Source organism: Caloenas nicobarica, chromosome 16, assembly GCF_036013445.1.
Source record: "Caloenas nicobarica isolate bCalNic1 chromosome 16, bCalNic1.hap1, whole genome shotgun sequence".
Taxonomy (NCBI): domain Eukaryota; kingdom Metazoa; phylum Chordata; class Aves; order Columbiformes; family Columbidae; genus Caloenas; species Caloenas nicobarica.
In genome coordinates, this window is record NC_088260.1 from 8,879,433 (window position 1) to 8,901,332 (window position 21,900).

Genomic DNA, 21,900 nt, shown 5'->3' on the forward strand with positions numbered 1-21,900 from the left:
ACTGGGTTTTCAGGTTCCTGAGGTCTTTCTGAGAATCCAGCTCGGATGTTTCCTTTGCAGGTTTGTCGTCTTATCTAGAATTTAATCCCTCCCTCTGATCTAGTCATCCTGTCTGCAAGGTGATGAGCTTGAAATTATGGTATATTTGTGTGCCCCTCTGTTTGAGCTCTGATCTGTGACACAAACACAGCTGTAGCTGGTACTTGCTTCCTTCTGTACTATCTGGGGTTGCAGCCTAAAGGCCAAACTTGATGTTAAAAAGATTGAAATTCAAATCTCAGTTTACACTTGGGGAAAGATGGAGAAAGCACATTTCGGAGCCGAGGTTTGTGTTGGGATCCACCCCTAGACAGTCCTTTTTAATCCTGGTAACAGCACAGACTAGGGATATCTTCATGGCAGATGATTCCAAACATCTGATCCCACCTTTGCCACAGACAGCATGGGGAAGACTATTAAAACTACTACTTGCCTGGACTCAAAGCGACCACAGAAATTATTCATTAACAACGAGCTCTTTATAGTTGCACCAAAGTGTTTTCTTCTCTTGGACCTGTTTTCTTCCCCCATCCTGCCACCTGTGCTCTGCTTCTTCGGCGAGGCTTATAGACTTTGCGGTGCCATCTACCCACTACGTCTGCTGCAAAGTGAAGCCCAAGGCAAACTGCTCAGAGAGAATGTTAAACTACTGTTATGTGCGGAGGTTTTTATTTTTCAATAAGTACTCATGAACCTCTGCGTACAGAGTACCTTTCACCCTAAAGCAGCTTTCCAAAAAAATGTACACGCACAGAACCACAGAAATGTAGCTACCTCTGGTGCTGAATACAGCTGCTGCTCATCCAGCACAGTGCAACAATAACAAGACCTACTGCACTGCCCATGACAAACCTGTTTTTTTCATAAATGCACTATGTATTTCTGCATGCTTGCTATACTAGAGGAGACCCATATATTTAAAGGCTTCATCTGAGACAACAATGCAGAGTCAGCAAAACGCACTTCCTTTATGTCCCTTAGAAGGTCAAAAATCTCCCCAGCAGAACATGCCGGAATACAAACTGCCAGGCTCTTGAGCAATTTCATAGCTGATATTCAGGTACTCGCTAGCTCTACCACTCAGTGCCTGCCGTGACAGATATGTCACAACTAAAGGTCACGGCAAGGTTTTCCCTGCCAGACTTGCTCGCCTTACAGGAAAGGCAGATTTGTTTCGCCTCAATTGCTCGGTCCACGTGTCCCAGGCACCACAGCTTGTTTCGGAGTGCCCTCTGCCGCCCAGCCCACAGGGCTGCGAGGCTGCAGTTAATGAGGCCGAGAAAATTAGCAGGATATCCTCTCCGTTAAGGCCAGACAGCAGTCAGCACCATGCAGCTCGGAGGCCCCGTGCTAAAGCTGAGACCTGGGCTCAGGGTCTCGCCTAACTGCCAGAGCTCTAAAGGTAACAGCTTTGGACAGTGCTGCCACCAGGGCTGCACAGGCACGGGATTTTCAGGTCTGTTTCTTGGGGTAACTGTACCTCAGCGCACTATGCGCTCCTCACAAACTCTTGCCCAGTTCTCATCTAGGATCCAGGGCAGAAAAGGCAGCAGATGCCCTTTGCACTGGCAGGGTTGGGATCCCTCCTTTGCAGCCATGGAGGCAGCTTTACCCTTCACTTCCACCAGCCCAAGTCATCTGAGTGAAGAGTAACTCCTGTCTCCAAAGGAAACAGGAAAGCTGACTTTCATCCTTGTTGCCTGCCTACATGATTACTGCAATTGCTGATCTGTGTCCCTGTGTCATCCTCCCTGTTCCTGTTCTCCCAGGCAGGCAGCAAAGCCATGCACGAACCTTAATACACGCATGTTCACCATTTGTCACAGCTACAAGGAGCACCGAGGCTAACTGTGGCAGCACTGACCCTGGAGAGGGACATGTTTGAATAACAGGACTCACAGAAACACTATCACTGCTATTAGGCAACTGATATTGTACCAGAAATAAACACGAAGGCATCACCTAGAACTACAAATCTCTAGTAACGGGGCTGCTGCAGTTGCAACAGCCCATCAGAAAACCAGTCCTTTTGGGGAGGCTGTGCTGTTTAACAAGCCAGCTGATGCCAGGACTGCACGTTACCAGAGCTCATCTGCTTTTGCCAGCTAAGTAGCTTATCTGATAAATATACTACGTCACCTTACAAATCGTGCTTCTTCAGGATTATAACACCCATGACGTCCCAAATGCAGAATACTTACAAGATCAGATGAGGCACAAAAAATCTCAAACAAACTAACCCACCGCTGACATACTGTTGGTAACAGCCTGGGATAGGCCTCCTTCGCACCAGGCCTGGAAACTCCAGCAGCACCCCCAAACGTTATTTCAAGGTGCTTTCAGTAACCAGGTTCTGTCAGAAAGCCTTCACCTAGAAATAACCCCTGTGCGTGCTGCCTCTGAGTGGGCCACGTGCTGCCCAGCAGATTTTAGTTCTTGTTACATGGAACAAGCAAAAATGCCATGTCTTAACAACAAACAGCACAGGCATAATATTTTTCATAAGGTCAAACAAATATTAATCATGCTTTTAAGCTGTATATACATTTTAGAAAAATCCTTTTGTTTACCGTTTGGGGGTTTTTTGTGACAATGTTCATGTGGAAGCAAGGGGAACAGATGGGCATATTTACAGTGAAAAGGAAAAAAAGTCCAATGTAAACTTTTCTCTTGGCCACAATCCCTTCCCCCCTCCACAGCATTTTCCAGCGTGGACCCTATCTCCTCTTCCTATGCTTGCTCACTGCGTTCCCATTCTCTGCCCACACCAACCCAGATGTTGTGCAGCATGTGCTGGGTGGCTGCAGGGGGTCCCGTGACCCCCGTACCAGCCAGAACATCGCACAGGCACACTGCGCTGATAGAGGTGCATTGCTGCGCTTCAGTCTCTAACACACATAATGAGATTAGCATTTGAATAGTGCTGATCAAGTTACCAGTAGCACTGAACCCTGGGTCCATCAGATGCAAATGAATCACTATAAATTTTCCTCCTTTCTTAAGGGCTCTTTATGTGCACAGCCAACAGAGAAAGCACTGCAGTGGGTATAGCCAGGGAAGGCTGTCTCTCACCATGACCTGGAATTTCTGAGAGTGGAGAAACCATAGGAGCATCTTTTCTTAGATAAAACTTTTTTTTTTTTTTTAAGAGCATTTTTTTCCCCTCTTTTTGATGCCTCTTTTCTCCCAGGGCTATGGAGGCATCAGGACATAGTCTGACGTAAGGTTAAGGGACAAAAAAACCTTCGGAATACCTTTGTGTAGATCTTAATTCTATCTGAAGCACCTGAGCGACTTCTGAAGGTTCTGCCAGCCTTCTTCTGTAAAGAACGTATCCTTCCCTGGTGGGAGGATAAGGTGAAATAAGTCTGTGCTATCTCCAACTGCATCAATTCAATATTTCCAAAGTGCTTGCAATATTCTGAAGCATCTTAGTATTCTCACCTCTTCAGTCTCCCTGGAGAAAGATACAGAACACATCCAATTTAAGAAAAATCACCTTTAGGGCACTACTTTGCATGATTAAATGTAAACTGCCTAATCCCCTCTGTATCTCAATGGATGCTCAATTATAGGGGAGTTTTCTCCCACCTCTGTACTGCAGCAGGAATTCTGAAGGGAGGGTAAGAAGGCACAATCAACTTGTGAAAATTAAATCTGGAGATGTAATTTTAATATACAGGTGAGCTTTGGCACACACCGTCACCAGAAACCACAGTGAGAAACGAAAAAGTCACAAGAGCTTGCCATTCCTACTAACGTGAAATTTTAACACATTCACAACAGTTCCACAAACTTCATAGCAGAAGCAGCGATATAATCAAATGCAATAATCTTAAAGTTTTTAAGGGCATACTGCAAACCAGCTTGTTCTTGTAATTACTCCAGCTGACCTCTACAGGCAGCTGGCCCCAGCTCCTTTCATTTCTCTGGACAAACTTGACAGAAGAACTAAGACCATGTCAGTTCTCCAGACAGCCTGACTGAAGTAGGTAAAATAACCAGGCACTGTGAAGAACACTTAAACTCATTCACTTCCTGATACAAAACCATGGATGGCTTTAATTGTACTCTAGAAAACTCCTGCACTAGAAGAACACAGAAATTGCTAAGCAGGTTGAGATTCACAAATGGAAGTGACATTCTTAAGTCCAGCATCAGCAGGGCTCCATGTATTATTCCTAATATTATTATTCACCAGCTGATAAGTCACTTCTAGCCCCAAATATTTCTAACAATACTACTACAGGCATTTGTTAGAAAGTTCATACCTAATAGCATCCATTTATCCTGTACTCTTCAAGAAAGCAACTTCTGATGCCATCTCCAGTTACGCTAGCACTTAATTGATCTTCTCATCGTAAGGCTGCTTGAGACACTCATTTGGGTTTTCATTTTACATGGTACATTTATTTTGAGGTGCAGGAAAGGAAAATGCATGCACATAAGCATTAACTTGAATTAGCAAAATATTATAACTCCTCACCACCTGTCCTGAGAAGAAGCCTTCACACCTCATCACTCCACCTGCTCCCCGTTAAAGATGTGAGGAATTACACCCCACTCGTAGTGTCATTCGGCTCCTTTTCCTATGGAAACTGAATAGGTACAAGTGGCTGCAGGCACACAGCACAAAAACTACTCCATGTCCCAGTTGCTTGTATAATAAAGCTGAATTAAATGAATAATTAAAGCAGTTCTTGCACAATACTTCTCCCTGGCGAACCTCCAAATGTTTTTAGGAAAAGCCACTGGCAGCTCCCCATTTTGCTAACGAAAAAAGGGGCGTGGAGCGCACCTTGCTGCGAGCCACCCGCCACACAACCAGCAGACAGCAGCACAACACTCGTTTTAAAACGGGTGGGAAAAGGCCGAGCCACTTTTGAAGGAAACGGGCTGACTGCAGCCCTTCCACGCTGGGAAAGGGCCAGGCCGTTCACTGCCCCACACACAGATCGCCCAGCTCACTGCCAAGCTGCCCTCGATGCCCCTCCCGCCCCCTGAGCGCTGCGCAGCCCCTGCCCGCAGGCAGGGCCCCCCGGCCAGCCTGGCGTCGGGCCGGCTGCCCCTCAGCAGCTCCAGCTGCCCCGGGCCAAGGGGACACCCCGAGAGTCCCCTCAATAAAGCCAAAACTCACCCAGGGAGACTCAAGTGCTGGTTCAACAGTGCTCAGAAGGGCACACTACCAAGGGGAAGGTGTGTGTGCAGCCACCATCGGGCCTGTAGGCCGGAGCCCGCCCGTCCCCTCACACACAGGCCCCCTGCACGCTCGGCCCTGCTCCCGGGCAGCGGGGAAAAAAAACCCCTAAAGACAGGACTGAGTTTTCATGAGCACGTTCTAGAACGACAAATACGTAGAAAGGGACAGACTGTCCCAAAGACTCGTGTCCCAGCATGGAGTGGGGCTAAGAAGCACAGAGGGAGCTTTACATCGGTCCTGTCTTTCAGTTCCTGAAAACAAAACATTTATGAATAAAAAATGGCATTTGAGACAGATGAGAAGCTGAAGAAGAAACCTGATTTCTCCAGTCAAAAGGTCACAACGTAGTGAACAGTACACAACTGCACAGAATGAATGATGTAGTGTATAAACTAAAATATTTGCAACAGACACAGAGTCTAAGGTCTTTTATTACATTTTATAGATTAAATATATCTTCAGTAGAGTTCTCTTTTTTTTAAAACACACAAAAGGAAAAAAATACATTCTTCATGTACAAATAACTGACCACGTAGCAGGGACCATATACAGTGCAAAGTATGAACACAGCTACATAGACATCACCAGCTTGGATGATTATCAGGCTTTCTATACAGTGGAATTAGAACAAGTTAACATTTCTGCTTCCAAAGAGAAATCCATACCCTTCCCTTCCATGGCATTTTGTGGGACTGTGCAGGAAAGGGGTGCTTTTTTTAAAATTTTTTAAACGTATTATAAAATCCTTGCATTGCATGAAAAAAATCTCAAACTCCACCAGCTTTACCTCTTTCACACATTCATAATCATAGTACAATTTTTGTTGCGATTGCAGCCCAACTCCAAAAATCCAGGGATAACCAGAAATATATATAAACCTTGTAAAGAGAAAGGAATGAATCGGACTGATTGTTGCAATGTCCAGGAAACTTGTACCCACATGTACACACATACACAAAAGTGGAAGATAGTGAGGTGTGACTGAGCATCTCCTATTTATTACAAGCTTGGAGCGAGGGCACGGGATTGATGTTTCACTTCAGCAGTGAATCTCTAGTGTCTCTCAGTATGGGATGTCATTCTGGTAGTACTGGATCATGTCATATGTCCTGCTCCTAGAGAAGAAAAGCAAAGCCAGAGGTAAGTAGAAGTTTAAGAAAACACTGCACCCATTGTCACAGAAACAAACATCAAGATCTCACAGAAACAAACCATGGGTGAAGGAAATCAGCTGCTAATCAAAACTCGCCCTACATGCTTTGAAGGCATTGTGAAGGCCCCGTTACTGTTATGAATGGCACAAAACATCCTGCTCTTGTTTAAACTAGGTAAAAAAAAAGTATTTCCATGCTTCTCAGTGTGGCAAAAGCAACTTGGATCCTGTGTTTGGATAAGCCAGAAGTGCTGCACGTTGCATTGGCAGTTTGTTTTGGGAGAAGGAAATGCATCATGATTGAAGCAAGACCATCAGGGCTGCGTGGAGACAGGATTATGTGGAAATAAAAGTTATCTTAATGAAGGATAATGCTAATAATGAAAATAAAAGGGCAGGGAAAATAATAGCATTAATAGCAGCATCTCTGATGAGTGACTGAACAAACAAATCTAAGCCTTGTTACAGATAACTCAATTATCCACAGGCAGAGCTTATTCAGGTCACAGACTAACCATGCCACAGGTACACAAGATAACAAACTATTTGTATACTTGAAGGGAAAAAACCTACAGCTGAATGGCTAGCTGGTGATTAAGCTGATTTTTAAATTGCTAATTATCTGATAGAACTGATTATTCCATTAATTATACTGAATAGTAGATGACAAGCATGGCCCAGCTACAAAGCCATTAAAAAACCACATTGCCAGGGTTCTCTACTTGAGGCATTTTCTCTAGCCAATGTTATAAACTAAGTAACAAAGTCTAGCAAAATGATTAATACATTAATGTAGCATAAAGTCATGAAGAAAAAATTAGTAGAAAGATTAGAACTCATTTTTAGAGAAGAGTCAAATACACTTTTGCACAGAATAGCAGCTTTGAATTTCAGGACAATATTCAGGCAACTTAATGCCTACAGGCAATTATAAAAAATATTTTGAAAAGTCACTGTAGTTCTGTTTCAGTTTCATTCTCATTCAGACCATGCACACTTTTTTTAAGAAACCTCCTCTTTACAAAATTAAAGGGAACAACCTTCAAGATCAATGTGTCTTCGTTCTGACCAGAAGACATGCTATTCCTGTCGCCATTCAATACCATTTTTTACTATTTAACCCTTTATATTTGTAGAGGTGATCCTACCCTATGTAAAAGGAGATATGGCACCTACATATACACAGATGCCCATGCTTTAACATAGGAGCCAAAATGCTTAACTTTTGGGCCAAAGATTCACTCTGACAGAAAACCTTCTATTCTTTAGACTTGCCAGCTATTTGACAAGCCTGGGCTTAAGCCTTCCTTCCCAGTGTAAAAGGGAGGAGATGCAGCATGTTCAGAAGCAACGCTGCTGTCCTGCATTATCTAAATATCAGCAATTCAAAAATGTCTGGTATCTGACTGATAAAACTCTACTTTTTAGCCCTGCTCAAAGCTTGATGACCTTCCTTTGGCCATGGGGAAAAGAAATGCATGGATGCCAAACCTGTTGCTGAGGAAACAATTCTGGATGATCTTGATGATGAAAGTTGCAGCTTCCCGCTCAGTCATGTTGGGGCTGAACCTGTGTCTATACGTAGAAAATCACAAAACGCAAGAGTCAATTTAGTGAGGTCTCCTTTGGGCATAATACAAATGTGTCTTTGCACAAGCTCAGCCAGGTGTTGATTTCACTTGCTCCAACCAGCTACTTCTTGTGAGACTACCTGGTACAAATTGTGTCATGTTTTAATAAGCACTTGCCATTAGTCTTCCAGTGGAGACGGAGGCTGTGAACTCTTCATCAGTCTAGTGGTAACTCTAGGAACAGCAGGCCTCTCTTTCTAGGCAGCTGCTGCTTTTAAAATATCTATGTACCTAGTAGCGCCCTTGAGCTCCAGCCTGTCATAATTTATAAATCTGTGCTTATCTTTAGGAAATTGTAGGAAGTTACATGCAGGAAATACTGAGCTACCTCCACTCACTCTGGAGCTAAAACTCCAGAAGCATAAGCCTGAAGGGCTGTTTAAAGTGTCACATTAGAATTCGTATTTGCCTAAGCTGTGGAATGTTACAACATAGTCCCATCCAGTACTGTGTTATCTGTGGAACAAATTTTAAGATGCTGATCTTTGGAGTCCAATACCATTTCAGAGAACATCAGTCTCAGCAACTCATTAACTCTCAACTAAAGCAGATCTTTCCTTCACAGTCTTATTTTGCTAGTCCTATGAACTTAAAGATTATCCATGTACTTGCAGAGTCATTGAACAGCCTGAATTTAATTCTATGAAAAGTCCTCTGGAATTCCTACTGTCTGAGATATTTCGTAAGCAAAACTTACCATTTTTACAATGATAAAGACATTAAAGATATTTGAGTAGCATGACACCTATACTCACTGCACAGGCTGTGGCAGTACACATTCTGTGAAGAACATACGAACATTTTCCAGTTCATATATATGCTGACTTACTTCAACAGCTTGATTGTCTGCCCTCGGAAACAAGGCAGCCCCGTATCCAACATTAATGTAACCAGTGAGACAACGGCATCCATATAAGGCCTAAAGAAAAAGAGAAGAAAAAGGTTATAGCACTGAAATTTCTGCAGCCTTAGTAGGTAAAGCAGGCAAGCTGAGGAGTTCAATGAGTTGGATCACACCTTTTTCTGTAATTAAATCAACACATTTAATCCTCTTACATTTGCTGGTGGAGCTACACCATTGCTTGCAACCTGTCACTTTAATTAAATTTCACTCCCTTACGTTGGACTACCAGATACTCAGAATGCTGCAAGATGAACAGTCTCACAGAGGATCATACAAAGCAATGCTTTAGTAAACATTTCTTTGGCATCGTAAAGGTGAATCAGTACACCAAACCCAACAACACCACAGCAACAGATTGTCTTCTAATTCCTAATTACTCTATGTAATTCTTTACTATAATCAGCCCATCTTCTCCTTCCTCTCCTCCCACTCAGAACACTTATTACCTACCAAGCTATTACTCTACTACTTGGGTGACATTTTTGCCTTGACACAAAACCTTCTCCAGACTGCTCCCCCTCAAGGACCCAAGACCCCTTCTGGGGCTACTAGCTGAAGAAACTTCTATTCTGTAAGATAACACCAATAATCCTTTATACTTGTGACAGAATGAGCTTTTATTTAAACTCTGTTGCACTGTTCTTCTCCCACCCACATGCAACATCCTCTTCATATAGATTTATTAGTCTTCCTGCATGTTAAAGCATGTTTGCTTGCTATGGAGCCAGGTGAAGTCACAAATCTTTAGTGTGGCTGGCTGGCAATCACAGCTCAAGAGCTGAGCCACCAACATCCCTGCATATTTTATAACAGAAAATTCTAGCACTTTTTCATATCTCCTACCTAATTAACTAGCTGAAAGGGTGGCTAAAGTGACTGTCCTATTTGGGAAAACAAGAAAGATTTTGATTCTCCTGTAGTTTCTTACAGCAAAGCTTTATCTGCATACTAAATCATGTGAGGAAACGTAACATCGTATTTATAAATTGGACATAGTATATACAATTTTCAAATATAACATAAGAACACGAAAAAACATAAAGGCTGTAAAACTGCAGGATTATGAAGTTGTTTCAAAGTTTGCAAGATGTACCAGGACAGTCTGACAGGCTCAGACCCCCTACAGACAAATGTTTATTATTATTTATCTTCTCATCTGGTTTTAGATATGCAAGCACTTCCACTTCCGAGCAGTTAAGAACACCTCACCTGACTGCCAGATAGCCTCTGACACACATCTCCATAAACCACTTGAACGGAGTAGCCTCCATTTTTCCTCCCATTATCATCACCATCTCATCCGTCAGTTTAATGTCAGGCTCCCAGCCCAGATTTCCACCAGGTGAGCTTTCAAACATGAATCCAAAATCTGTGCACAAAAGATAATCTGCCTCATAAACTTGGTTGGTTAATTGTGCACTGCCAAAGTTGGCAGAAGAAAGGAGATGTGGATTTCATATATTCTACCAACATTTCAACTCCAACTGGAAAAAAGCTTGGGTGAAGTGTAAGAACACCAACAAAAGAACCATCACTATGAGATTAGACTAGATGCAAGAATGATGACATCAAATAAACTCCTTGCTGAAACATCTGTGCAATTCCAGAAAAACAAAGCTAAAGTAGAGGTTACAGCCTTACAAAGTTATAGAAATTTACTTGTCAAATTTAATTCATACTCTTTCAGTGATGAAAAGAATTCAAAGATACATTTTTATGTTTATGCACATATATACACACATATATGTATGTATGCATGCATAAGTACATCTACATGCATAATCCATACATATATGTGTATATACTTTCCCGAAGCTGGTAAAACTTTGCAAAGCTAAATTTACACAGGAGCAGCCAACATGAATACACATAGAATACTAAACAGACATGAAAAAATCCCATGTATATTTACAAACTGTGAAATCGCTATATAGATTGATCTCAAAAGGGAAACGGATTATCATCTTCTATGAGCAATACTTTACAACAGAAGGGAAAAGTAACTACTGAAATTCAAATGTGGATATGACTGACCAATATGAATGATGTGTCCCTTTTTGTCCAGCATGATGTTGCCATTATGCCTGTCTTTAATCTGGAGCAGAAACAGCAGCAGACTATACGCAGCCATACTGCGGATGAAATTATAGCGAGCCTGTACAAACAGGAAGTTAAAACAAATCAGAAGAACATAGAGAATTTAATAACTCTCCATCCCAGGAGCAGATACAGCTGAACAAAGCTTTTTTTCTTTTTTTCCATTCATGATTAGTTTGAAGCAACGTTCAATGATATTCTCCATATATCTACAGCTGCAATAACTTCTTTAGCTAACTCACTCATAGATAAAAATGGATTATCAGCATCAGAAACCAGATACAGCATTACGGTAGTCATTATCCAATTATTTGTCATCATTTCTTATAGCTAGAATATTTCTCAGTCAAGATTTTGCTCTGCTTGCCAACCGATATTTTACCTTCTGGAATGCAAGGGTAGACTCATCTCCATACTGCCTTGTAAAGTAATCATACATCCCGAAGTCCGTCTGCCTGCCCAGCTGGTCACGGGATGTGCAGTCAGGAATGCATTCAATAACACCACACTGAAGGGGAAGAAGAGAAACAGGTCTGTAAAGCACGCTCCCAAAATATATTTTGTTCATGGCTCTTGGCAGTCATGCAGGTCCTAAGGGAAATGTGGAGAAGCCTATAGATCACTGAATACAGACCTCCTGGTTTATTCATAAAAATGTATATCCAGCTTTTTAGGATTTCCATGCAACGTAAAACATGCTCTGTGACTTTCCACTGACTTGCACAATGTAGTCCCAAAAATCAAACAACAAACATGAATAACCACAAGCAGAAAAATTTCAGAGCCAAAAGCTTTAGAAAAGCAGGAAGCAGGAGAGGAAAGACTTTTTTGTTGCTGGTACTCCAAATATTTGGCATGAGTGATGTGGGCAGTATTTCCTCACAGTATGGAATTTTTATGTGTGCTGGAAGAGAAAGTCTTTTTTAATTAGGAACTATTTTCTACAGCAGCACAGTTAATTGCCCACTTACCCCAGGAGCTGTGGCCACGACTCTGTATGGAAACACAAAAAGATCCAGGCCTACCAGCTGAAATATGTTCTTGAAGAGATCGATGATTTGTAAAGCTAACATGTCCTGTTACACAAGAAAAAGAATGCACAAGTATTACAGAGGTTACGGGTCATAACTTCGATTACAAAAATGATCTGAAGAACTCTGAAGTGAACATTAAGTTACCCCAGCAGGTCTGCAGATGTGTGCTTGTGCAGGCACTGCGGCTCTGGGGGGAATCAAAAAGGGAAAAGATAATACTGTTTAAGTGGGTAGCAAGCAACACTGAAGATTTAACTGCTGATCTCAGAACAAACTTTTCCATCACTCTTTGATAAAAGGGCTACTAATAACTCCAGGGAAAATAGCCAGCATTCCCTCTTAATCAAAAACAATTGAGCTCCAAGGTATAAGATACCACCTTGAAAACCACTGCTATGTTACCAAGAGGTCAATCAAAAAATAAACTCTGAAAAAAGAATTTTAATTCACGGTAAACTGTCTGGAAAGAATGGCCTTTTGTTTTCAAACTAGAACTTCTCTAGTGGTACAGCACATTCCTCACTCTCAGTCCGTAACTATTGGAGATTCCTAAAATTCCAAAGAAAAACATTTCTATACAGAAATTATTTTCTTCTTACGTATTGTCACCTACAAATCTGCCTTCTATAACTGCAAAGCCTGATGACTTTGTACCTGTCTGCAGTCATCGCCCACTTTAAAGATGGCTGCCTGCCAACAGATCTTCTTACTGTCCACCCCTTCTTCTGCACTTTCATCTATGGAATCAGAACGGCAGCGCAGACCTGCAGGAAGAGTATAAAGCGAAACCCAGACACACACTTCCATTAGTAACTTTCTATCATGACAAGCCGTCTGCACTCAAAACCACAACAATTCACTGCAGGTGCACTACAGATACTTCTGCCTTGCAAGGCGAATACTGTATTTCCCTTCTTGTGCTGGAACTGGAACATATCAAAATAGTGTTCATGATTTACCCGATAAATGCCTGACCTGCGTTAAGCTAGACAGCCAGAGCATCCCACAAAAATTTATGAGAAAAAACTGCCAAAACCTGGAGTTTGCTACAGTCTAAAAACCAGGGAAAGACAATCAATTTCTATGTTAGTCTAAAGTAACTGTAATTGCAAAAAAATGGATTTAAGTTTTCAGAGTTTTCTTCTCTATTTGATTGTTTCATTTCTGAGCTGAACCATTGCAGATAAAGTTCAACACGGAAATAACTTTACTGCAGCAGTATGGGTCACTAAAAGCAGGTGATTTTAAAGGAATTGCTCACTCTTAATTAGTAGTGTAAATGATTAAGATGCAGTTACTAACCTTCTTTTTCAAGCTCACTGACTCCACATCGTTTCACTTTAAATTTGGCCAGGTAGGGTGCTTTTGCTGCACTAAATTGTAATAAAAACAAAGATGATGATGATGAGTGCAAGTTAGCCAAACTAGAACTTCTAGAAAAATACCTACATATCAGGAATTAACTTAATGGGAGACTATAACAAGAGCCTGGTACCTCTGCATTGGAGTTCCTGATTTGTAATCGATGTCCAGAACAATAGCTTCAGGATTGCTGGGCAAATAACAGCCTGCAAAATGGAGCAGACAGCTGAGAACGAATCCACCGGCTAGTGTGACAATGACAATCAGAGAATAACTGATGTGCCTAAAACCTCAATACATAGTTTTGAATTAAATAAAATGTTAGAGATAAAGTGAAGATTATAGTCTGTGAGCCATGAGAGATGCAATGTCTTTTGCATTAGGGAGTGATTGCCAGAAACTAACAGAATAGGGTTTCGAACTAATACTGTAGAATCTGTGCCACAAAAATACCCAGACAAGACTTCTCTAAGAAGAGGTGGCAGCATGTCTCAGAGCACTAGAGAGGGCCCTTAGCAACCAACACATGGCAGGAGAACTGAGACCTGTCAGAGATCAGGAAAAGCTTGATGAAAGCTTCATTTTAAAGAGAAGATTCAGATTGGGAAAACACATGTTTGGGATTTAAAAGGACCTTCAGACAACGACATTTCAAGGGAATGCCTGATGGGAGAAAAAGGAGAACGAAAGGAACTGGACACACTTCATTCTTGAGATAATGTAACTTCTCAAAAGTGCCTCATCTTTTTACAAAAAGGTGGTCCAAAGAAAAAGAGCTTATTTATCTTCCCTCTTAAGACATGTGTTTCTGCTTTTATCCGTGATGTGTGTTATCTAACTCGCTCTTGGGCAAGTGTTGATGCACCATATAGAAATTATTGGGTAGGTAAAAATATTTGAATTGTTTCAAGACAGAAATAATCCAACTGTAACAGAAGAACAGCCACTGAGAGCTGCCACTTGCAGAGATTTCAATATTTGCTTGCAGAAAATACAGTACTCACACTGAATGCAAAAAGCCCACTTTATTATATGATTAAATCACTTCTTACCAGGCTGCACTTTCACCTCAGATAGAGCACTCAAACAAGCTTTTTTTCTTTCATCTCCTTTAGGGAAGGGCCTAGAAAGATTAATTATATTTTATTCATCTGCATACTAATTATTATTCTACGTACTGGCCTCAAATCTGTTTCAAACTTATACAAACTTCACTAAAAGTGTTTTTTCCTGTAACGACAAAGATCTCGCACTGCACCACCTCTAGAGAACTTACAGGCTCAACCTCTAACCAGAATATTTCCTATCTTAATGAAGGTTGTAGGCTTTGCTTTGTAGATTTAACATTGATTTGACACATAGTTGTTGACAAACCCAAACAGCATAAGAGATGTGAATGAAATATATGAAGGCTCTTCCTTATACAGAAATTTGAGCATAATTACACCTTTGTAAGCACCACTACAGTTATACCAATACAGTTTTCCCCTGTGGAACTTATTCCAGAACAGGAACACTGCTAACTGGAAAAGGATACGCCAGCAAAATGCCTATGCAATTACACGCCTTATTTGTTCACATACTTAGCATGACTGCAGGTGTCAACTGGATAATCGGTAACATGGTTAACGATTAGTACGTACAATTACCCAATTTGCACAGGCATTTGTGTTAACCGTCCATTGAAGCCAGTCACACGATTGCATGCTCACCTGGTATAGGCGCATGAAACTGGAAAGTATTATTTATGCTCTAGTTTTAAGCGGTACAGCAGCAATATAACACTTGAGATAATGAAATCATTACAGATTATACATTTAATTCATTTATACCATCTACAAAGCAAACAGCATCTGCTCTATGTTGCATTTACATTGGAAATGCACAAAACCAGATTCATTTTAAGGCTGGGGTGCATAATGCAATGCCTGCAAAGCACAATTGTTATCAGTTGCTTAGCTATGACTTCATATTAACAAACGGTGGATTGATTTCATTCTAAATATCAAGATATTCAGATCCTAACTCCCCTTTTAAGTCATCCTACTGGGTGAAAACATCTTAACGTGCACATAGAAGGCACCTGATATTTGACTGTTTCTGTGATGTGTCCTTTAGCCTGATGCCCTTTTACTGGTGGTTTGCAAAGCTTCATTTTAAAGAAGGTACGTCCCAGGACATACATTTTATGTGTCTTTCAAATACTTTCCTACACCAGAGGATATTTTCAAAATATGCAATGAAACCACACCTACAGACTTAGAGCTTGTGTGCAGAGCTGCTGCCATCCAGTGACAAGCTTTATAAAAGTTACATGACATATTTTACTGTAATCTCTACAGTCAACAGTGAGAATCTCTCTATAAGAAGGATGTTCAGCTTTAAGAGATCAACAATCAAATGTTTATAATATCAAATCTTTCTCCACAACCACAATTTAGGAATGAAGGAAAAAGGCTGATATATGCAAAAAGAACAATTGTCTTTGTATTACACTGCACAATGAGATCTCTTTGAGAAGAGGAAAAGATAATTTCATGGAGTTTTAGCAGTTTGAGCTTTTTTGGTTTTGTGGTAGTTTTTTTGTTTTGTTTTTAAATTCCACATAAAATGTTGATAAGAAGTTCGGAAATGCAAAAAATGACAGTCAATTTGGTAGATCTAAACAGAAAAGTGCTGTTTTTCCTGCCTGAATCATGCTCTGCGTACTGTTCAGGAGAACACTGGCAGCATATCCAAAAAAACCAAACGATGCAGATGGGATTTCAACTAAGACAAGACCACCAATTACTTTACCAACTCCATTCCTGTCTCAGTGCACTTTTCTATGGAACCTCACTCCACTATCACAAACCACAATGTCTTTGATAATATAAGATTAACAACTAAAGTTCAAGTTCAGAATAACCTGCTTCCAAAGTAAAAAGATATAGCTGTTTCAGACAGACTGCTACCTCAAAGCACTTATCATGTAAGTAATTTTTTTTTTCCTGAAAAAACTATCCCAATGCCCCTATAAAAGCAACTCAGCCTCTTAATCAGGACACTGGTAATTAACAGAATAGTGAACCCCAAAAGAGCACGATTTCTGAAGTGCAATACTTACTTGATAATGGCTGAAACATTGGTGATTTTATTAAAGAAATCAAATTCCCGTTGGTAGAACTCCTTGGCTGGGCCAGACAATGAGCCAGTTATCTCCTCTACTAGCTGCTCCAGAAGTTCTCCAATGTCAGCTGCATGTGAAAAAGGAATCATCTGTGTCAAGAGCTTATTTCAGAAAGCTAAATTATATGGGTGATGGAAATAACCACCTCTACCTCTACAAATAAAAGAGAGCTTCCTAGCTGAAAGAATTCCTCCTGCTAATAGAAAAGTAGGAAGGAGATCTAGTCTGAACAGAGACAAGGAAAAGAGCCAAGCTAGATCATTTCTAAAGCACTCACGATCTTTTTGGTGTCCTTCTTCATCCATGTAGATATTAGTTTTCATGTTCCAGATGAACTGGTGAGCAAGGAGCTGGGATTTGGAAGCTGCCCATAGGATGTATTCTCTAACGTAACCCATCTGCAACCACATCCAGTCCAGTTAGGATCAAGATTATTACAACTGTAGCAGACTTGATATTATTGCTTCTAACAACTATTCTTCACACCTCCAAAACATTTAACGGATGAGGACCTCTGCACTCTCATTCATCTTGATAAAAAAACCTTTTAAGAATACAGTTTATTGTATTAGGCAGTGAATTGACCTAAACTGTTTTCCACTCTATTACTGATCTATCCCATTATTCTAACCAACCTTCTTCCCACTCTGTGCCATTATCTATCTGTTCTATTTGGATTTCAAATCTCTTTGAGCTTAGGGCATCTTCTAGTATGTGTCCAAAGTACAGCACAAAGCACAGTGCAATAAACACCAGTCTTGCTTGGCCTCACTAAATGCTCCTGTAATAGTAGAAATCTAAATGGTGTCATATGGACGGCACATTCTGGTGGCAAGAACTGCATGGGCTGGCACAGGTCCACAGAAATTCTAGACAATAAGACTAAACTTACAAAAGAAGTTGAAGTGTACAAGGGAATCCTGCTCCCTCCAGAAATTGCATTCCCTCTCCTCTAGTTGCAACTACTTCTGTAGTCTGCAGGTGTTTCTATGTTTGACTGAAATTAACAGACGGGTTATCTGATGTTCATACTCTGCATTGCAGAGGATTCTTACCTACACAAAGTTCTCCAAGAATAACTATATGCAGTCACCTACACTACTGGCTGGGGATGCCTTCACCTGAAAATAATGCACTGACCAGAGTTCACAAACCTCGCGAGCAGATAACAACGATCGCATGTTCATGAACTCTGAACTTGGTTGTCAAGCTTTTCTTCTGGCTTCTGCAAGATGAAGCTAAGATCTGATTTCACATACATGACGGAGCACAAGACACCCCTAGATGTCTTCTCTGGTTAACTCCACAGCAAAATGATTAAAGACAGTGATTTAATTTTGTTACTGCTTGCCTCATGCAGGCCTTCAAAAGCTTTATTCACACAGAGTCCTCATCTGCAGTTTCCTATAACAAAATCTCCTTCCTGACAGATGAGGTACCCAGTCTCCAGTTTCTCAAGCTTACCTGTTCATAGAAGAGGTGTAAACAAAGCAAGCCAGCCTCTAGGGACAATAATTTTTCTTCTATGTATTAGGTACAGGACAATAATAAGCAGCATTAGTTTAAGCTAAAATTTTGTCTGATTTGCAGTTTCAAGTCTAAAAACTGTTTTAAAATCTGCTTTGTTCATATGCAGCTGTTTCATATCCTCACCTTGTCATAGCGAAGTGCCTGCACAATCTGTGGAATGTAGAATAAAATGGCATCCTGAAGGAGAAAAGATGGCAGGGTTTTTATTGGTATTGTTTTAGTAGTTGGAAGGGAAGACAGGTCACACACACAGAGAAAAGCTCCATTTAGTTAAGTGATGAACAAAATACCACTGCCTCTTTATTTTAAGCTATATACAAGCCACCTCCTCAAATCAAAGTATTTTTATGTCCAGTTACTCCCTTCAAAAACATCGTTAATGACAATGTATTTTATAATTCTAATAAAAGTCTGACGAGTGTTAAAAATTTAGATTTCAGCTGCTTTAGAAGAAACACCTTTCCACCAAGGGAAGATTTGAAAGGAACAACGTTGAGAAGAACAGCCTGAAGACTTCAGCTTAGTGTGATTTATGACAAAAAAGCTGCAAGTACATGAGCTAGTATTACGTGGGACAATCAACTTTAATTTTTCATCCCAATTTATTCACATTCCGCAATACGGTGTGCCCATTTATCATATGTGTCTCTCCATGGTATTAAAATCAAGCCTATGGCCACAATGACTAAGGCCATAACTTTAGTTGGAGTGTTAAGGTTCTTTTGGAACTCATCTTACCGGAGGAAAAGATCGCAGGACTTTAACCCCATACTGAGCTGTTAGAGGATGAGGTGGGTACATGCTTGAAAAATAGGAAAGGCCGGTTGGTGGATCCGTTGGTGCCCAGCAGAGAACATGGCTGAGCTCAGGTGCATCAGCATCAATCGTATGCCAGGTAACCAGGTACTGAAAAAGCAGGTCAGACACGTTAGGAATTTACAGCACCCAATAATGGCAGGGTTGTCCACATCAGACAGTAATGCTATAATCTAGCTTCCTATGGCAGGGAAGCTGTGGTGAAACATGGTAAATTTTAACAAAACCACAGCTATTTTATCTAAAGCATTTTTTTTTTCCACGGAAACCTATCTATTGGAATTGACTTACCTCCCAGATTACCAGATAAAGTTAGTGAAGTCAATAAAAGGACAATACAGAAGTTCTAGCACAGGGATAATGAAGAAAGGATGAGCCCTTTTGTAAGAGTCAAAGACGATTCAGTCTTCCTGTCATCTGTTTTACAGGTGATGTACAGAAGACTGTATTTTCCAACATATCTGAATTAAACGGCCATACTAGGGCCCTGTAACAGCACAAATATCCAAAAGTACCTTTATTGCTTCAGGAACGTCACTAACAGCTCCTGGGTCCAACCGAACCAGACGGGTCACTTCTGTTCCAATAGCTTCAGTGTTCTTAAATCTAAGTATAACCAGGAATATGAAAACATTAGAAAATTTTGACAGCTTCTTCTATTTATGTGAAGATGAGAACAGAAAAAGGAAGAAAAGTATATGCTTAACAAACAAATAGTCCAGCTATGAAATAATGCACATTGAGGGACCAGTACGCTGTCAAAAGGGGATTCAGGAACAACTGGTCCTCATCCAATGCCTTTGTATAAACCACTAGTATTTTAGCCCACCACTGGATTCTTGGCTGAAATATACTGTCTGGGATTCCACAGAAACCAGTGTGCAGAACTCGACTTGGCAAAAACTGTTACTGTTGTAAGGGGGAAAGAATTTCCTCTCCCTGCTGGGGCCAACTATGCTAATTCTCCTATAATACTTATTAAAGCGCAAGCCAATATATAGCTGGAACACTTCATTCAAAGATACTTTTAGCACTGTTTAAATGCTGTGCCTGCTAATAGGTTAAATGCTATTTAAAACCAAACATGATTTCTTCTAAACAAAACACTGTTTAAGTGTTAGCGAAGAACGCGTGGCAGGAAAGGCAGCTGGACTCCACCAGAGCCTGAGCCAAATGAGTATGTTAAGTAATTCAGCTTTTCCCATTTCCAAGGTCCCAAACAGCTGTATAAGTGGCTGTAACAGGAGCAAGTGCCATCAGTACTTACAGTCTGAGTACTCACTCCACTGCTAAGGCAGCAGGAATTACATCAGTTCTTTATCCTGAAATATCTCACCTGGTAGGCAGCTGTACAGCAAGATGAGGAGAAATGCTCCAAGCCAGATTTACATTATCTTTCCATTGCTTCTCACTAAGACTGATGTACTTAGACCTCCAGTTTGCTACGCTGCTCTCTCCAGTTTGATCCAACTCAAGCTCAGGGGAAGACAGTGGATTGTACCATGTGATTAAGCGTTCAATCTCAGTAGCCTGAGGGAAACAGAAAAAAAAAAGTGCTTTCTGGAAGAAGAAAAAACACTCTCAGTTTCATACTTTAGTTTATGTATCCTGCAACAACAGGGTTTCAGAAATTCATACAATTTCCCTGTTTTTTTTGATGACCCACCAGTAACGAGAGCAGTAATGTTCTTCGCTTCATGTAGTACTTGTGTAGCTGCGTACCTCTGTTAGTCTTCTTAGACATTCCTTGAGAAAAGGATAAAAAGTTTTCAATGGCTTTTGTTCAGTATGTTAAACAGTGCTTTTAAACTGTCCACACCTGGCAACATTAACACATAAGCACTGAATAACCATGGGACACTTGTAAATTTAGATCAGAGTGACTTCCAAAAGTCAGTACTGCAGCTACCCATCATATGGTTGTTCTCTGAATATATGGAGTACGACAAGCTACAGGGATGTCAATTTAGCCAGTACTGCATTCACTTTGGAAACACGACTGCCCATTAAAAAGAAAGAGCACATAGTTTACAACTGTACAGAAACACAGCCCACAATCTAATGTCACTCTGCTGCCCCCAAAAAGCACTGGAGCATGTTTGCACAAAGCAATTTTGTTACAGGATTTCAATATATCTTGACCTCCAGTCTTAGTTCTTCTGCACTACAAAACTGAACATTTTATCAAACAAAATGAGTAATTTCAAAACTTTGCTGCTTGCTACCAGTGAGACTTTTTCTGCCCCCTCTCCAAAGTTTGACACCAGTAATTAAATACCCTGCCAGAAGAAGACGACCCCAATATTAAAGGTAAATATTGACTTTAAGCAACAACTGTATATAAAATATGCTGTAAAGTTGGTTGCAATTAGCTGGTTTCAATCAAAAAGATACCTGATTTTTTAGATATGGTTGACATGCCACTGGACAAAGGGTAAGTATTTATCCATCCTTGTGTAGCTTGTTGCCGAGATCCAACATTGATATCCAGGTTGCTCCTGGTGTCTTGATTATCTAACAACAGAGCACAGACCTGATGTAGAATCCAATCAAAGAAACAACAGGCTTGTGAAATGGCTCATAAAGGAACTCACCAGGTGGCACGAGTTGGCTGGCAGTCAGATACTTCTTGTCTGAGAACATCGCAGTCCAAAACTTGATCAATATGCTGATATCCTCACGAAGCCTCTTTTCCCCTTGCGTAGGGAATTTTGAGGGACAACTTAGAGAAATCACATAAATAATGTGAAGTTGAATGCATTGGAGAAAAAAAAAGATAAACAAATCTAATAAAGTCGTATTTCTTATTCTAACCAGCATCTACAAGGATGAGACTACACATCACTACATTTTATCCTCATTGCTTTATTTTGTCTGACAGAAAAGTAGAAACTTCCTGTCACAATTGAAAATTAAGCAGCAGCCTGTCACCATCTTGGATTCATTTGAAATTTAATATTACGAC

The 21,900-nt window shown here is 40.7% G+C and overlaps 1 protein-coding gene across 1 annotated transcript in view; it reads right to left on the reverse strand.

The window, feature by feature from the left end:
* Nucleotides 1-5,659: 5,659 nt before the first annotated feature.
* Nucleotides 5,660-21,900, reverse strand: part of PI4KA (phosphatidylinositol 4-kinase alpha) — a 56,795-nt gene continuing 40,554 nt past the window's right edge. Inside the window, exons 36-55 of the mRNA XM_065646179.1 lie at nucleotides 21,530-21,657; nucleotides 21,330-21,449; nucleotides 20,602-20,681; nucleotides 20,272-20,465; nucleotides 19,451-19,541; nucleotides 18,858-19,025; nucleotides 18,243-18,296; nucleotides 16,867-16,987; nucleotides 16,527-16,656; nucleotides 14,473-14,543; nucleotides 13,554-13,626; nucleotides 13,361-13,431; nucleotides 12,713-12,822; nucleotides 11,996-12,100; nucleotides 11,407-11,532; nucleotides 10,962-11,082; nucleotides 10,137-10,296; nucleotides 8,853-8,942; nucleotides 7,884-7,967; nucleotides 5,660-6,354 (exon numbers count right to left, since the gene is read on the reverse strand). Coding sequence (XP_065502251.1) covers nucleotides 6,303-6,354; nucleotides 7,884-7,967; nucleotides 8,853-8,942; nucleotides 10,137-10,296; nucleotides 10,962-11,082; nucleotides 11,407-11,532; nucleotides 11,996-12,100; nucleotides 12,713-12,822; nucleotides 13,361-13,431; nucleotides 13,554-13,626; nucleotides 14,473-14,543; nucleotides 16,527-16,656; nucleotides 16,867-16,987; nucleotides 18,243-18,296; nucleotides 18,858-19,025; nucleotides 19,451-19,541; nucleotides 20,272-20,465; nucleotides 20,602-20,681; nucleotides 21,330-21,449; nucleotides 21,530-21,657 — 2,149 coding nt within the window. The 3' untranslated portion in view covers nucleotides 5,660-6,302. The remainder of the gene's footprint in view (nucleotides 6,355-7,883; nucleotides 7,968-8,852; nucleotides 8,943-10,136; nucleotides 10,297-10,961; nucleotides 11,083-11,406; nucleotides 11,533-11,995; nucleotides 12,101-12,712; nucleotides 12,823-13,360; nucleotides 13,432-13,553; nucleotides 13,627-14,472; nucleotides 14,544-16,526; nucleotides 16,657-16,866; nucleotides 16,988-18,242; nucleotides 18,297-18,857; nucleotides 19,026-19,450; nucleotides 19,542-20,271; nucleotides 20,466-20,601; nucleotides 20,682-21,329; nucleotides 21,450-21,529; nucleotides 21,658-21,900) is intronic.